The sequence below is a fragment of the Polyodon spathula genome, chromosome 1 (assembly GCF_017654505.1).
Source record: "Polyodon spathula isolate WHYD16114869_AA chromosome 1, ASM1765450v1, whole genome shotgun sequence".
Classification (NCBI taxonomy): domain Eukaryota; kingdom Metazoa; phylum Chordata; class Actinopteri; order Acipenseriformes; family Polyodontidae; genus Polyodon; species Polyodon spathula.
Genome location: NC_054534.1, coordinates 4,307,596 through 4,325,080, shown reverse-complemented (window position 1 = coordinate 4,325,080; position 17,485 = coordinate 4,307,596). Strand labels below are relative to the sequence as shown.

The 17,485-nt window shown below is 38.4% G+C and overlaps 1 protein-coding gene across 2 annotated transcripts in view; it reads left to right on the top strand.

Annotated features, from left to right (window-relative positions):
- Positions 1-17,485, top strand: part of edil3b (EGF-like repeats and discoidin I-like domains 3b) — a 158,496-nt gene that overhangs the window by 122,458 nt on the left and 18,553 nt on the right. For both annotated transcript variants that reach the window (XM_041244836.1, XM_041244827.1), the window contains exon 10: positions 8,334-8,489. In XM_041244836.1, coding sequence (XP_041100770.1) covers positions 8,334-8,489 — 156 coding nt within the window. The remainder of the gene's footprint in view (positions 1-8,333; positions 8,490-17,485) is intronic.

The window sequence follows — 17,485 nt, the reverse complement described above, 5'->3', positions numbered from 1 at the left end:
CTATCCCACTTCAATCTATGATACCTCCTGTATGATAGCAACACTGTGCCCCAGTCTTTGAATTCTTGGCTTACTGTATAAGCAGGCTTTAAATGTCCACTTCAGATGCATAATTGAAGTGGTGAACACTATGATAAGGCATTGAGCACTTCAGTCAGTTCAGCTTCAGTTGGCTCCAGTTATAATCTATCGCTGTGGTTCAGAACCAATAGCACTTTCACTTTCCGGATGATAAAGACCTACGATTCTGGGATACTGGATTTTTAATTGCTACTGTTCTGTGTTCTCTAGTTCAGGTTCATTTGTGGGTATCTGAGAAGTTTAGGCAGTATTCTGTTTCCAGAAGAGATGCCATTCCCTTTACAGTGTACCCTCCAGGGGTTATTTGTGCCAATGACAATTTGTAGTAAATAACTATGAGAGGAACCAAGGTGCTTCCATAAAGACACCCATTTAATTCACCTGTAAAAAAAAAAAAAAATGCTTTGTTAGTCAAAGACATTTATCAGAAAATCATAAAGCAACTTAATTAAACTCAGGGCTATTAGGCAGCCAGCGGGGCTGTGAGTCACTCCCCCAGGAGGACTGAGAGTTTTTTGGGGGAAATGGGGGAGGGACATTGTAAACTTTTCAAAATAATAAAGTTTGGGAGTATTTATTGCAGTGTAGGAGAAAGTGCATCTCTGTCTCGACCTCTCCTATCACACAGTGACCACACAGCCGATCTTTTCTGGGCAGCCAGGTCTGCCTATGTCGGCCTTTTTCAATAGCCAGGCTGTGGTCACTGAGCCTTTACCTGGTCAGGATCTGTCTCTGCTTTGTATCTCTGACAGTGAAGAGATACTCTGTGAGGGTGTACTTTCTGTTTAGGGCCTGATAGCAATCAAGTTTATTTTGAAATTCAGTTTCATTGTCCTATGTGGGAGGGTAGTGGGTGGAGCTTTTGGGAAGGACCAGAAATGACAGCACACAGGAGCCGGAAATGGAGATTAGTCCTTAGAGCCCTGTACCATCAATGGTATCAGGGCAGGGTTTTATTTTACAAAAACAATAAAGATAGAACAGTCCAGAATTGCAAAAAATAAACAAGAAAACCACCTGGAATACCAGCAATGGTAAACTCAGGTTTGAAATAAAAAGAGTAAACAAAAATGTCACGGTTACAAAATAAATAACAACAAAGGAAGCACTGGGTTTCGTTGTGGTACTGTGGTGGGTTTCCTCTCACCGCTTCTTAGCTCCCTTTCACAGATTAATGGCCAGTCCTCCGTTCCTCACTCCGGTAATCCAACAGTGTCCAAGGTTTTCAAGCTTCTGTGAATAACAGCAGTGAATGAAAGCAACACAACAAGCGCAGCATGTGTTTTCAGTTCAGCCCAGGGAGCACGAATGGCAAAACCATACTGCTTAAAGACTGCCAAGTCCCACCCCTGCAATCAGCACGCTGCCCCACGTCAGCCAATCAACGAGAACAGCACAGCTGATTGCAATGATGGGACCCGACGGCCGCATGGTTCTACCTTGGGCCAAGATGGCTACCTGACCCGGAACTTCCTGCATGGTCAGAGTTCAGCCTCCTGATCCAATCACGGTCAACCCTACACAGCGCTGCCGGTGGTCGGGAGGGCAAATTACGACAGGGACTCCTTCCAGTCCTGTCACATCCCAATGCTCCAGATAAGATGTTTTGTTTTGTTTTATAATTTGGTTGACTATGATTGGCAGCTGCTTAGCAGTGCTGACCTGAAGCTGGTTAGTGTTAATGGGGGTCAGTGCAGTGAGCTTCAGGACCAGCTGACTGAGGGGACTCTTTTCTGGGCTGAGCTCTTGGGTTTGTAGGGCCTTGTACTGCAGTGACACTGGAGGGCTTGTGTGGAGATGCATCCAGAATTTGAGTGCTCCTTTTTGGATCTGGATGAGCAGTGGGTAACGACATAATTCAGACCTGCATGCATGATTAGGTATTTTCCTCTGTACTTAACTGTAATATATTTTCGCAGAATTCTACATGCAGGGTTTCTGCAGGATGCTTTTCCCATTTTGTGTAGTTCTACTGATTGAGTGCACCTCATACCTCACTTCCTTTGGTAAGGAAGGCCAGTATTTGGGTGTTTAGAATACTTCAGAATACCTTCCCCAGATTACTGTTCACACAGATGCCCCAGTAGGTGTTGGGGTCGAATTTGTTTAAATTCTTATAAATTGGGAATACCAGCCCTTGGTTCTAGATGTACACGGGATATAAATGTGTCTGTGGAACACAAGTTGTTTAAAATGTATATTTGCATTTAGGCACAAGGATTGCACAGCACTTCACGTGCAGGTAAAATGTAATAATATGTGAGCATGGGGAATTGCACTTTATTAATTCATGTGCAGTTGTACCGTTTTGTTTGACTTTTTGTTTTGGCTAAGAGTGCCGTTTCCAGTGTCTTGTTTGTCTTTCAACCTTTTATTTTCTGTCTGTTTCGATATTAAATACTGAGCGAGAACAAGTGCTCAGCTTCACCAAACCCCACCTCTCTGTTATTTATTTCCTGGTTTCTGGTCTGATGTCACCCACTGCAGCCGTCTTTGTGATACATGGTGTTATCGTGGGATTACCAGCATCTCCTAGACGCAGACCAGAGCGGGAACCGCAGTGTTTTTTTAGAAAAAAAAACAACAACAACAACAAAAATGGAAGGCTGGAGAGATGGCTGCACTAAGCTGGAGGACCTCCTCAGTGGTCTGGAGGACCAAGGCTGGTGTCTTGCCTGCAGGGTGTATGGGCACATGGTGGCTGTCTGCCCCTTCCAACAGGAGGAGAAGGAAATGGCCCAAGAGGGAAAGGTGAGAAGAAGGAGTGGCAGGAAAAAGCTGCACCAGCAACCACAACAACAGCAGGATGACAGTTGGGAGGTTTTTTTAAAGAACCTCGCAGCGGAGTTGTGCCCTGGCTGTGGGGTGAATGGGCACATGTTGGCCATCTGCCCCATGCAATATACAGAGGCAGAAGTAATGCCTGAGTGGGAGGAGTCCGTGCGTCCAGCGTCCAGACGGGGGGATTGTGAATGTCCAGTGCCCAGATGGGGGGACTGCGGCAATCCAAACCCCTAGAGACTGCTGTTTCCACCTCCACCAGCAGAACAAGAATTCCTGCTGCTTCCACCTCTGCCAGCAGAGGAAGAATGCCTGCTGGTTTCCCCTGCAAGAGAGGAAGAGCCGCACCAGTCCCCTGCAAGAGAGGGAGCATCACACCAGTCCCCTGCAAGAGAGGGAGAGCCGCACCAGTCCCCTGCAAGAGAGGGAGCGTCACACCAGTCCCCTGCAAGAGAGGGAGAGCCACACCAGTCCCCTGCATGTGAGAGAGAGCCGTGGTATATACAGCCACTGCTATATACAGTGCCGAGAAAAAGTTTGTGAACCCCTTAGGATTTTTACATATTTCACATTTTTCAAACCTAAAATGTTATTAGATCTTAATCTAAGTCCTAATAATGGATATATTAAAGATATGTGAACCCCTTAGGATTTTTACATATTTCACATTTTTCAAACCTGAAATGTTATTAGAGCTTAATCTAAGTCCTAATAATGGATATATTAAAGATATAACACAAAACACTTTTTTTACATTTATTTATCCACTAATGATTCAACATTCAATATCCATGTGTGAAAAAGTTTGTGAACCTTAAGATTCAGTACCTGGTGGCACCCCCTTGAGCAGCAATGACTTCAACTAAGCGTTTCCTGTAACTGTTGGTCAGTCTCTTACATCGGTTTTAAGGAATTTTGGCCCATTCCTCCTTACAGAACTGCTTCAAATCGTGACATTTGAAGGGTTCCTTACATGGACAGCTCACTTCAGGTCCTTGATTGGGTTTAGGTCCAGACTTTGACTAGGCTTTTCTAAAACGTGGAATTTCTTCTTCTGCACCCATTCTTTTTTTGTAGATCTGCATGTATGTTTAGGATCATTGTCTTGCTGCATGAACCATTTTCAGTTCAGCTTCAGCTCACGGACGGATGGCCTGAAATTCTCCTCTAGAATCTTCTGATACATTGCAGAATTCATAGTTGTGTCAATGATGGCAAGCCATCCAGTTCCTGATGCAGCAAGGCAACCCCAAACCATTACACTCCCACCACCATGCTTGATGGTTGGGATGGGGTTCTTCTGTTCGAATGCAGTGTTTGGTTTTTGCCAAGCATAACGTTTCTTATTGAGGCCAAAAAGTTCTGCCTTTGACTTGTTTGTCCAGAGAATATTGTTCCAGAAGTCTTGTGGATCATCTATGTGGTCTTTGGTGAACTTCAGACGGGCAGCAATGTTCCTTTTAGAGAGCAATGGTTTCCTCCTGGCTATCCTTCCATGAACACCATTCTTGTTCAGTCTTTTTCTGATAGTCATGAACACTCACATTAGCCAAGGCAAGAGTGGCCTGCAGATCCATGGATGTTACTTTGGGGTTCTTTGTGACTTCCTTGATGATTTTCTGGTTTGTTCTTGGAGAGATTTTGGTAGAACGACCGCTCCTGGGTAGAGTGACTATGGTCTTGAACTTTCTAGACAGTGGATTGGTGGAGCCCCAGATCCTTAGAAATGGTTTTATAACCCTTTCTAGACTGATGAGCATCATTAACAGAGATTTCTTTTGTTCGTGGCATGACGTGTTTCCACACACCTGTATGGTGAAGACCAAACTCACAAAGTTTCTGATCTTTACATAGGATGGGGCCTAAACTCACCCCTGAAGATCTACCTAATTATTTAAACACCTGATTCTAATTATCCCCTTAATTGAGCTGATCCAGGGGTTCACTTACTTTTTCACATACCCTGGATCTTAATTACTCATTGTTTTTCTAATTCATATATAGCTCTGTTTCAAAAGACATGGAATTGGCTAATGTAAACCCTACTGTATATTTAAGAAAATACTGTTTTTTTATTCAAGAAGGCTATCATGATAAAAGATTTGAAATTGTGTGAAAAACAACTGCTTTATTAGCACTTTTACCAAACAAGCATAATCGCAATTCATTCATTTCCTAATAGCCTGTCCCTCACTCTGTGGCAGGCTGCTTTTCTTTCGTATATATGTCACCTCTTTCAAGTGTAAGTTAAAAACCCAGCTGAACAAATGTTTAGTGACTGCCCCTTCATGTGGTTAGTTTAAAAACACCTGCCCCCACTCTCACAGTGTTTAGCCCTAACCCTGACTCTCACCCTGCCCCCACTCCCACTGGTTCTTTGAGGCCCATTTTCATTATGTTGAAATTGTTCCTTCTCATTCCTCACACGATTCATTCAGGCTAGATACATTTCACAAAATATATGTCCCTTTCTTGTCAACATTGGGTTTATTTCATTGTGTAAAGGAAATGTTTTATATGTTTTTGTTCTTTCTTTGTAATTATCTCCTCCACTAGCTCTTCAGTTCTCATCTGTCCTCCTGTCTATTCCTTTGCCTACTATGTCTGCACTGTTTTTTATTTCATCTGTTTATATTCATCTCTCCTAAGCAACAAATGTGTATCTCCCCACCCTAGCCCAATAAACTTACCATCTTTTTTACCCACTTTTCTTGATTGTACCTTTTTGTTATAATTTTGTAAAGCAACTTGGCTAAGTGCTGTCAAAATGTAAATAAATAAATAAAATAAATCTGTGCCTTGGAGCTACTTAAATGCTGTTACTTCACCGCACATTGGATTTCTGCCACATTGGAGGTTATTCTCCATCACCTTCATTTAAATGTCATTTAATGAGGATATTTTCAGTAACCAGTGTCACGGATTATCAATGTGTTTTATTTCACTTAAACCTTTGATAAAACACGGTCTTATCTTGATTAGTTTTTTAATTTTCTTGAAGCCCAAACCATATCAGTATGTTTCTCCAACTAACATAATTAACGCCTTTTTCTCCTAGTTGCAGCAAATTGATGTTGACGTCGCTGAAAAATGCAAAAGATTACTGTCACCACATTTGAGAAACAAAACAAGAAGAAAGTAAAGCAACAATATCTCTTCTGATTAAATTCTACACAGTTTCAGGATCATTCCCTGCTGTTCTGCAGAAAAAACATGACACTATTGCTGTGCAGGCTCATTTCAAGAAGGGCATTTCTTATGAGCAAGCATTGTTTGTAAGAATTTGGTTCCACTTCACTGAAGAGTAAAATCTGGGACTCATATTGAACAGGGCAGCTACAGTAATAGCAAATATTTTACAACACAGTGACTGTGTGGCAGTATAACCAGAAGCCCCATTGTATGGATACTAATGACAGTATTGACACCCTGCTAGCAACATAATGTTCTTTGTCCATACATTTGTGAAAAGATTATTGGGTTGTAGAATCGGAACAGTTTAGAAGGCATGGCAACAGATATGCCATTGGCCAGTCATCTAGAGATTAAACTATGACAAAAGAACACATGGTAACTAAATTTGACACTGACTGGGTGTCAAAGAGAGATCTGTCAAGTTTTTAACTGGTTTAAACTAAACTCAGGGTTTTTTTTTTTTTTTTTTTTTTTTAAACACTGGTCTGCCACATTGTCTAACATTTGACCTATTTGACATATTTCAACTGAGTAGTCATTTGCTGTTATCCCACATTTTTGCTTGGTATTTAATTGGAATTAATTACCTGTTATATGCTGGCAATGATCCTTCTTATAACTTACAAATGTGAGCTTGCAATTTTAGACAGAAATACTTGGGCTTTCTATGTGAGTGTCCCTGATGTAAACTAGAAAACGAACTTCAATTAAGCACTACTTTCTTGAATAGTGTTTTATATTTATAACAGAAAGACAAAAGAACTGATCAGAGTTCCACCAACTTGTAAACTACTCATTCTGTAATGCACATGTATATTAAATAGTTACCTGTGGTTAAGGTTATGACCCAGACAACTAGGGAATATGGTTTTGTCTTAATCATAGCCACCACAACCACAAATGTAGAAATAATTATCATATTTGTATAAATCATCCTAACCCCACTCCCTCATTAGTTTTGACTTAAACTGTTTATGGCCATGGGGTTCTTGACAAGAGGACATTCACTACATCATGCTAACAGCCACTGCTATTATTTTACCATTATTTTAGCTAAAGGTGTTGTAATTCGGTCTGCAGTTAGTCAGATAGGATTGTGCTTAAGTGGTTTGAGGGCGAGCAGGGTGCTGAGCCTCTACGATGGGGTGTTAAGCTTTGTTAGCCCTTCAGAGGGAGATGCAGTTGCAAAGGTGGTGATGGGGAGGAATTGTCGATCACAAAGTGCAAATTAAAAACATCTGGTCTGACTAGAGGTTTAAATAGCAAGCCATTAAAGATCGGAGCGGAAAAGAGCTCTTCTTCTTGCCCCCTGAATCATTGTAGGATGACCTACTGTAATCTTTTTGGCATTTGTAAGTCATTTTGAATGAATGTTTTTTTTAATCTGTAGAATTTGTACTTGTTTTTTTGTTGTTCAGCAGGTTGGTAGTACTGTTATTTATTTTTTCTCTCAGTTATGAATTATTACCCTGCAGTATGAGTGCATCTAAAGGCTCTTTAGATATGATTGATGACAGCTGATCTGGGCCTATTTTGATCTTTCATTCGGTTTCAGCTCTTGATCAGTAAAGTATATATAGTCAACTGATATTAAGATTTATTATGCCTTCATCATTGATTCTTACTTTAATTAAATTGAGAAATGTGTGAATTTTGAATGAGAAGCATACATTGTAAACTCTGTCCTGAGAAAATATTTATGATAAGTTACATTTCTCTGAACTATTTAACAAACTATTTAACAAATTTACTCATGTAAAGACCATGTTTGTCGTTCTTTAGTAAAGTACAACTGAATTTATTCTTAACCCTTTGCAGTCCATTTATTCAGTGCCTGTCAGGCATGTCAGATCCAATTTATTTTACACGTGCTGTTTAATTATTTTTTTTTTTTCTGAGGAAAACAAGTTTAAAGGTTTGTACCTTTTAAATACACACAACAAGAAATAAACAGCTTATAAAAGCTTTTGCTTTTTAGATACTGTATGAAATTATTGTTTTTGATTACTTTCCAAAATGCTCGGGGAGTTTTTTCTGTCAATATTTATAATAACTCGACAGTACTTTCACACTTAAGTTGTACCTTCTTTCCTTTGCTGTCTTCCATAGTGAAATCCCTATGGTCACAGGCACATTCTTCTGGGTTTTTCGTGTGTAGGCATTTTTTTTACATTTCGCCACAATTTGCAGTTCTGTTTTAAATCCTCCAATCCTCCAAAAAGTGGTATTTATTATTGTTGATTTCTCATACGTGATTTCTAACATTTCATTAACAGGTCGATTTGCTCATTCCTACGAAAGTGACTGGCATCATCACCCAGGGGGCGAAAGACTTCGGACACGTCCAGTTTGTGGGTTCCTACAAGGTGGCATACAGTAATGATGGGCAAAGATGGGTAATATATCAGGATGAAAAACAGCATAAGGATAAGGTAAGATAGTCGAAGGGGTTTTATTTTCTGTATTTTTTCCCCCTCAAAATTTATGTAAAGAAGAGAAAAATGTGAAGCTTGAAAAATATTAGACTTTTGTCTGTTTTTAATATTTATTGTTTTAAAACAATTGGTGCCAGTAAAGTTCTAAAATGTTTGCGCGATATTCATATTGCATCAAGCTTCCTCTTTACATAGAAACTGTCCAGTTCCTTTGTCCCTTTCCCCTGGTAAATGACAACATATAGTATTTGTTAGATACTTTAAAATGTATTTTATGTTTTCTATGATGTTTTAGCTTCCAGGGGCGTTACGGCTATAACACACAAAGAAATTGATATGTAACTGTTACCCAAGCGTTGCATGCACATCAGCTTTTAATCTGAATGTTGACTCACTGAGTCATGTGTGCAGAGATGCTTGAGTTTGAGCCCTGCCAAGCTGGCTGTACACCACCAAAACTGGAATCATTGTTTATTGTGAGATAGAAATGCAGGTGTCTGTTTAAGTCTGTGTTATATTATATTTCCCAAGGTTTCAAAGCCCCTTTCCAGACGCTGCCAGGTTGCTGTATTAAGTTTCAAAAATCCAAATGGTAGAAGGTGTTTAGATGCACATCACTCAGTGTTATTTGTACTTGCTTGTAGTAAATGTGCCCTCTTCAGTACAAATCTACTACATAACTCAAAATATTCACAGTAGCTTGAAAAACAACATAACAGTGTGTTGCAGTGTAAGGGGTTGAGGAAAATGAATATCTTTATAGCTAACTGATTATTCATATTATTCATGTTATTCATTGTAAATTGAATCTTGCATACTCTGAAGGTCATTGGGCTTCCTGAGAACAGGGTGAAAACCTGGGTCCCAGCTCAGACTTGTTTGGTTCAGCTGCTAACTGAAGTCTCCTTTGGGTTTCGATTGTTTCTGGATGCTATCCATTGTATTGTAATTATTATTATTATTATTATTTATTATTATTATTTATTATTATTATTATTATTATTATTATTATTATTATTTTATCATCAATGGTGAATACTGGTGCAACATAAAACTCATTTTGAAACTGTGTTGTATGCTCACAGCACAACTGGGTGATATAAAAAAAACAGCAAATGAGAACATATAGAATAATTCCAGTACATATTACCTCATGTGCAAGTGTCATCCCGTGCATAGAACATTACAGCACAATTCAACTGTTAAAGACCCCAATCTTTTGATACTAATTCCCATCTTTGGTGTTGTGATTTATAATAAGTTGTGTTTTGTTTATCATCCTGTTTTGAATGTTCAGAATGTTGAATGACCACTATGAATGATGGTTGGACAGTTCTCCAGGTATATCTAAACCTGCACATCTAGCACTTTTCATACCCACTGGTGACGGTAAAAGTTTATTGTGAAAATATCTCAAATCTAACACTTACACAGTTTGGGCTCCAAAATGTATGCAGTCAGAGCATATTGTATGTTGGCTAAAAGACATAAGAATCCACTGAGGAGAAACCACAAAAAGAACATGTTATACAGTATGCCAGATAATAAAATCGTGTTTGTGTAACTAGAAAGGGTGCAGTTGTTTTTATAGGGCTGTTCTCTGGACCACTGAAGTATTGGGATTAAAGAAAGCTCCAGTTTTTACAAGTTTACCAGTAGCTTCCATATTGCTGATGTGTGCTTCTGCTCAAAGCATTAAAATCCCAGGCAGTCTCTCATTTGGTTACTTGTAAGAGGTTTAAAAGATGCAGTCAATACCAGCTTAAGCATTCAGGTCCCCTCATTAGCTAAATCAATACAGAAAAATAATTCCACGAAGTTGCTTTTTTTGCACTTATTTTGCAAGATTTAAAATATTTTAAGAGTCAGCTACGATTTTTAATTAACCAAACCTTTGGTTCTGGGCATTTTTTGACAACTTTGTTTAGGCATCTTTCCCTTACTTTTATATGATGCTTACACTCATTCTGAGGTGATCTGAGTATGCGCCAATATTGAATTTGACTCTCTCTAGAATAGTCAATCTGGCAACATCTGAGCCTGTAGAATCCTAGTTGCCAGCACCATATAGTTAAGTATTTCTTGGTTGCAAAGAAATCAAATGATAACATATCTAAAAAACAATCACCAAACATACACCACATGCACAAAGCATCTTCGATATCCTGTGAAAGCTTTGCAATCATACAAATTGCATATGTTGATCATACCCCACCACACAAATGCACAGCTTGTATTTTATATTGCTATTATCACATACAAGAACCTCTGCAAATGAGTTAATCAGCAGATCTGTGGACTGCACTTGGTCAAATGAAATGATGCCTATGGGTGTTACTATTGAGGCACAAAGGTATTTGCTTTCCAGTTCTGTTAGTCTGTCTTTAATATATTCATACGTCCATGGATTTTTTTTCTCCTTTCATTAATTAAAGTGACAGTGGAAGTAATACCCAAATCACAAATCACTTTTACTGTGGATATAAAAAGTGTGAGTTTGACAGCACTGCAGGTTAATGTCCAGAACAATTCTGCCTGAGAATAATGACTTTAGAACAGATCTGATAGACCTACCCAAACTAAATGTGGAAGCCTGCATATTCCATTGACATAAACACAAAACCAGATAGATCCCCACTGGCTGCATGGGTATCTCCTGATTGGTTAAAATAGGTACTTTATTTAGGTATATTTATTTTAAACAGATCATTTAATTATACCTATTAAACTGTATGGAGGATCATATTCTTACATAAACCACCCAGAAAATAACATGAGAGAAAACAAAATACATTTTAGTGCAGGGTTACGATGTCCTAGTAAGAAGAGAATTTCTGAAGCCAAGCAGCACATTGGGTTAGCACATCCAAAAAACAAACAAACACTACAGAGCCCATAAAAAAGAAAACCACTTTACATTGATCTTATCAAACTCAGTATTGCCTTTAGAAAGATAAACTCTTTTTCTTCTCGGGGCTTGATTTGGTTAGCCCTGCACCTCGCTAGGATAAACCACAGCTGGATTTTACAGCACTGTGGAATCGCCCTGGATTGTATCAAACACCTACCTGTGGTTATACCAGGATTATGATTAAGAATAAGAGGCTGATGTCAGCCAAATTGATTCCTTAAAACAAAATGCAATAAACAGTCCAGTTGTAGCTTATCCTGGCAGGGTGTAGGTTGATCAAATCAACCCCTTAGCAGTTTTCATTTCAGTTTGTCTTCTTCATGCTCAACTGGTGGATGCACATTGGTGTATTCGAAGACATGCGGTTGTAATAGGCAGTTGTAATGGTATATGTTGTATGGATTGTCTTGTGTAAAAGACAGCATACTTTATTCTGTCACTGTCTAACAGCCAATATCAAACTTTGGTCAACACAATATAAGTTTCATACAGGAGGTAGCTGCCTAATTGATAGATTGGACCTACTATCGTTTCCATGCCTCGGTTTCCCTCCATGATGCTATATATATATATATATATATATATATATATATATATATATATATATATATTCAAATTTTATTAATTCCAGAAACTGATAAACGCCGAAGAAAAATTTTATAGGTTGCTTTCTTTCATTTTAATTAGATTTTTCCTTAGCTCTCTTCAGAAAATATAATATGCTATTATCCGTGGTGCTCAGAGACTTGCCAGGCTCGAGTTTATCAATCATATCAAACCCTTTGCTGGGGAAAAAAAAAAGATGTGCTACAGTTTCTGCTCTTGTTGGCTGCTGCTTAATAAAGTGGTTTGGGAAGCTGTCCCCAGCCTGCACTGAAATGAAACAACAAGCCTCAAGTATCACCCCAGGACATTCCTAATGTACTCCTTGATAACTAAATGTGCTCGCTTCTCTGTTCCTTCTCTTTGGTCCCTGTCTTTGTTTCTTTCTCTAAACAACATCTTGTCTTCCTGTTTGTTTCCCCCTGGGCCCTGAGGCAGGATTTGCAAGTCACTCTGTCTGTGCATTGAACCTCTGACAGTATTAACCAGGCTGTGCTCCTATACTCCTCTGCTCTTCCCTCATTTCTTACCACCACAGCTAGATCAGATACTTGGGTGGGACCACTCCTTTCTCTATGGCTATATAACACCATTACTCCAAAAAATAAAGGAGTTGTATTGTATGTTATTTCATACCCTCAGGAATCTGAAAACAGATTCAATCATTAAGTATAATGGCATTATCCTTCTCTGTGGCACTATTAAATCAAAATTCATGACATTCGCAAAAGTATCAAAAACCTCATTAAACAGTGTATAAGCCTCAGTTTGAAATACATAGTCTGCACTGTTTGAGTGTAAGTCACTGTAGAACCAATTATTCGATTGCCTGCACTGTTAATTACATTGAAGGATAACCTGCAGATTATTAATTAATTAACAAAGCGGCATACACATATTTGTTATGGGCCTATCACAGACTGACTGAGCTCCCTGCCTTGATGAGTGGTTGTCCTTTATAAACAGCAATGGTCTGCTGTTTTGAGCAGATATATTTTCCCTAGCCCTCAGTGCAGGTGTGCAGAGCTGAAAGTGTTTACCACCATTACATCAAAAAGAAGTGCCATTAAACTGTGCAGAAACGTCCTGATGATGGAGTGTATCTATAATGCTGCTACTCAAACTGCTGCGTTGCTACTATACTGACCTCTCAGAAGCCTTTACACAAAACTGTGATCTCTTAATTTTACTCTTCCTTTTTAACACATTCCACATTATTTTCTCAGTCTATGGGTCTCATTTACATAAGGACGCTACACATTATGGTGGACGATAATTACAAACACTGTGCGCATTAATGATTTCAATATTTACTATTGCAATTGCATTCATTATCGTACAAAATAGTGGGCATATTATGGTTCACACTCATTTTATTGTGTCATACTATGGTAATCAGATTGAATATGTGATTTGTATGGTAATGCATGATAATGTATTTAAATGAAGCACCCCACTCAGAATAATGAGGTGAGCTTCATTCACACCATATTTACTAAAAGGGTGATAATTGTATTGTGCACATTAAAGAAGCACGAATCTATGAAAAAGACCTAGTAGTTTATACTGACTCAGAAATGTCATCTAGGCAGTGTCGGGAGCTATTAAAAAGACAAACAAAATGCTTGGATTCATAAGGAAAAGTGTTGAATTTAATCAAGGGAAGTAATGTTAAAACTTTACAATGCATTAGTAAGACCTCATCTAGAATATTGCTTTCAGTTCTGGTCACCTCGCTACAAAAAGGATATTGCTGGTCTAGAAAGAGTGCAAAGAAGAGCAACTAGAAACATTCTACGTTTAAAAAGACGATACAGTACAATACATTTTTTAAAACTAATGGGCAGGCAGTGTGCATTAAAAGTATCAGACAAGGAATACATGTTAAAATTAAAAGGTAAATAGTATAGTTTCACTTTACTCTGCCTGTCCCCTGTTGAGTGCTGTGCCTGTTGATCACTAATTTCCAGTCAATGAAAGCCACTTCCACATTCACAATAAGCTACTCATCAAAAGATATGCCAGGACTGCTGAGGCTTTCGATATCACGGTGGTCACGGGTAAGTGTCTGACATTATCATGCACATTAAATTAATGCTCAATACTTGTAGCATGCATGGTATAGTATGTAAGTTAGCCAAATACTGTGCACAGAAATGAATGTGTTCTCTGTTAGTAAATGGAACAGTAAAGATTTATCGAGCATGTTAAGCTCACTACTTTATGTATGTGCTAACTCCAAATTTAGCGCCCTTTCATAAATTGCATTATGTGCATTAATGAAAAAGCACTTTTTTCATTTTCTGTTTCATTGCCTATTCTTTCTGTATTGTCTGGTTTGATATTTGCATATGGAAAAAAGACAGCAGTTTTCTTATCTGCTGACATTTTTATACTACCTTCGTTGCATGTTGAAATAAAAGATGTTGCCTTTGTTTTTAATCCCACAAAAATATGTCATGAAATTACTTGCAGTACATTTGAACACACCCTGGCATTTGTTGAAAAGCCAGCTTAGACTGGAGACAAACCAGTCCATTGTGAAGAGGCAGGGTTTCTCTGGGGAAGCTGTCTTTTGCTGTGCGGAGGTGTTTGAGAGGGAAAGTGCACGCATGAGCTTATTTTTACAGCAACCAGTCCAGGGCAGATACAAAGTGTAAGTCTAGTATGTTCAAACTATCTGTTTCAGTAAATCAAAGGTGCAGCCTCTCAGGTCTTGTTATCAATAGCAACTTCAGTACTGTTTTCATGTCCTTCTTTATCACTGTACAGTTTGTATATTTTCGTCACTTCTCACTGAAGACACAACGCTATAGAGTAATCTTTTCCCCCGTCTGGGTCCCCAATGCTGGGCAGACAGAGGGTCCATTGCACTTCCACTAACACAAGGATAAACACTGCTGTTTCTGCCAAGCACAGAGAACATTGGGGGTCACTATGGAGAAAAAGAACATTGGGGTTCACTATAGAGAAAGGGATGTTATTAAAGTCAAGAAAAAAGTCTAAAAATAAACAGTTGAGCTAAACAACAGTGGAGAAAGAAGGCAGGAGAAGTGATAATGGGACTTTAAGAGTTATGTTATTATTTAGGTTTACTTGCCCTTTCTGTGAAGAAGTGGCTCTTGATACGGAACTTGCAGAAATACAAGTATAAATACATGTTAATTTGGATTCATATGTTGTTTTTTTCTGACTTTATGTGAACGAAAAGACACACATTTGTTTGCCCGTTTTTATTTTGAAATATCACTGTCCTGGTCACAAAAGCAAAGTTTGTGGGGGATAATAGCCATTTTCGATACTTTTGAGGCATAAGCAATTAGGAAATAACACTTACTACCCAGGAACAAAAAAAAAAAAAAAAAAAATTGTTACACGGTGTAATTAAGGCCCTACCTAAATCGTGGCAAGATCCTCAGAAAACGCAGCTCAATTGTGGCTAAAATCACGAAAAAAATAGCTAAAAGAAAGTCTGCAACAGTTTTTTTTTTTTTTTTAAGTTTGTTTGTAAGTGCTGTAGACCATGCTTGGCAACATCTGAAAAATTTAGCCAGCATATTTTTGTTTGTAATGCAATGCCTGATGTAAATCTTCCGTTCTGTTTAGGCTTGCTTTGGTGTTTCAGCATTATTTATTGTGAAATATTGTAAATGCACCGTTTTGCCTACAGAGTGACTTACTGTAAACAATTTCTATTTATACATGCAGTCCTATATAAAATTGCCTTTGAAAAATAATGCAAGTTATTTCATGGTTTGAAATAAGAAAATGAAATGCTGTTTGTGTGGCTTTTTAAATTACCTTAATTAATAAGATACTAGAACTACATTTCTGCATTTCTTCGTGCTTTGGCCGCAACTGAGCTGCGTTGTCATCGATTTGAAATGCCAAAGGCAATATTTTGAAGCTTTGGATATTACCACAAGCAAATTGAAACAGCATTTTGTTGGCTGCTACAAGGGCAATTGAAAACCTACTGGTTTCACAGACCATCGGAGGAGGATGTCAGCTGCAGAGCAGTGGAGATAATGTGATTAGCTGCAGAGCAGTGGAGATAATGTTATTAGCTGCAGAGCAGTGGAGATAATGTTATTAGCTGCAGAGCAGTGGAGATAATGTTATTAGCTGCAGAGCAGTGGAGATAATGTGATTAGCTGCAGTGGAGATAATGTTATTAGCTGCAGAGCAGTGGAGATAATGTTATTCCATAACTTACGCAGAAGACTTGGATTTTAGTTGTCTACAAAACCAGCTGAGAACCCTGTCAGGTTTGATTTGTGCAGCTAACAGGAATGTTTCATCATTGAGTGACAATGCAGTCACAAAAGTCACCACTTTAATTAATGTGTTTAAGGCTGTCCCATCATCAGATGTTTTGTTCTCTGAAATCCCTTCACTCTTCGCTTCTTGGTGAGCTGAACATGACTTACATTGCTAAGGAGTTTATTTAAGTTAATGACAGCCGCTGTCAGTATTTTGGTACATTTAAGCGAACCTGTGAAATATTTCATTTAAGCAATTGAACTGAAAGAAGAGGGCTTACCATATATATATATATAAAGGAGCAGCCGCGCCTCCCCTGCCCCCGCGGTTCCTTCGCCTATGAAAACATCTATTAAAACTTGCTGCAAGGGTATCAGAGGAAGGCACGAGGGGATGTGTAACTAAATTATTAATAAGGTGCATACAGTAATTAGACTAGTTTTTAACCTTTACCCAACTTACCCAAAACATTAGTATAAACATTTATGACTACTGTATTTCTGCTGCTTAGCATTCCCTTATACAATATACCAGCAGCTATACGTAACAGAAATATGGATTATGCTATTCCCCAACATTATATTCCAGCTAATCATGGCATGGCATCTTGCTTGAAATTCTATGGCATAGAGAAGATTAGTCTTTCAAGTAGAGGCGGGACTTGATTAATAAGTTACAACGCTGTGAGTGCTATTGGATTTATACACTGGATACTTTAGTACCGAGGGGCCTTAATGAAGAACTTAGCCTAGTCCTGTTTCTCTAGCTTTCTTTAGCTGTTATTGGTTTTTGAATTTTAATGGATTTCTTTTTCTGTATAGTTTTTTCTTTTAATGATTAAAAATGTTTATTTAATGTATGTTTAGCATGCAAGTATTTCGAAATTATTATTATTAATATATTTGCCCTGTTGAAACCTTTTTTGTAGACAATAGATCACAAATTCCTATATGGAAGCCTTTACAGTTATGTGTAAATGACCAAAGGTTTTCTTGCTATTTGAATCAAAGTCTATATGGGACCCGTGTATAGTAGTTTCTCCAGATTGCTCTGAGGAAGACGCTTTGCAGTGTCGAAACGTTTGCACTTCTGTATGGACTACAATAACTGTCTCACATAACTGGATTGATTAAAGGTACACTGCGAAACTACCAAGTGTGCTCTCACCTTTTATGCTTCTCCTGGACAGTCCATTTAGTGAAGTCATCGGTGGTAA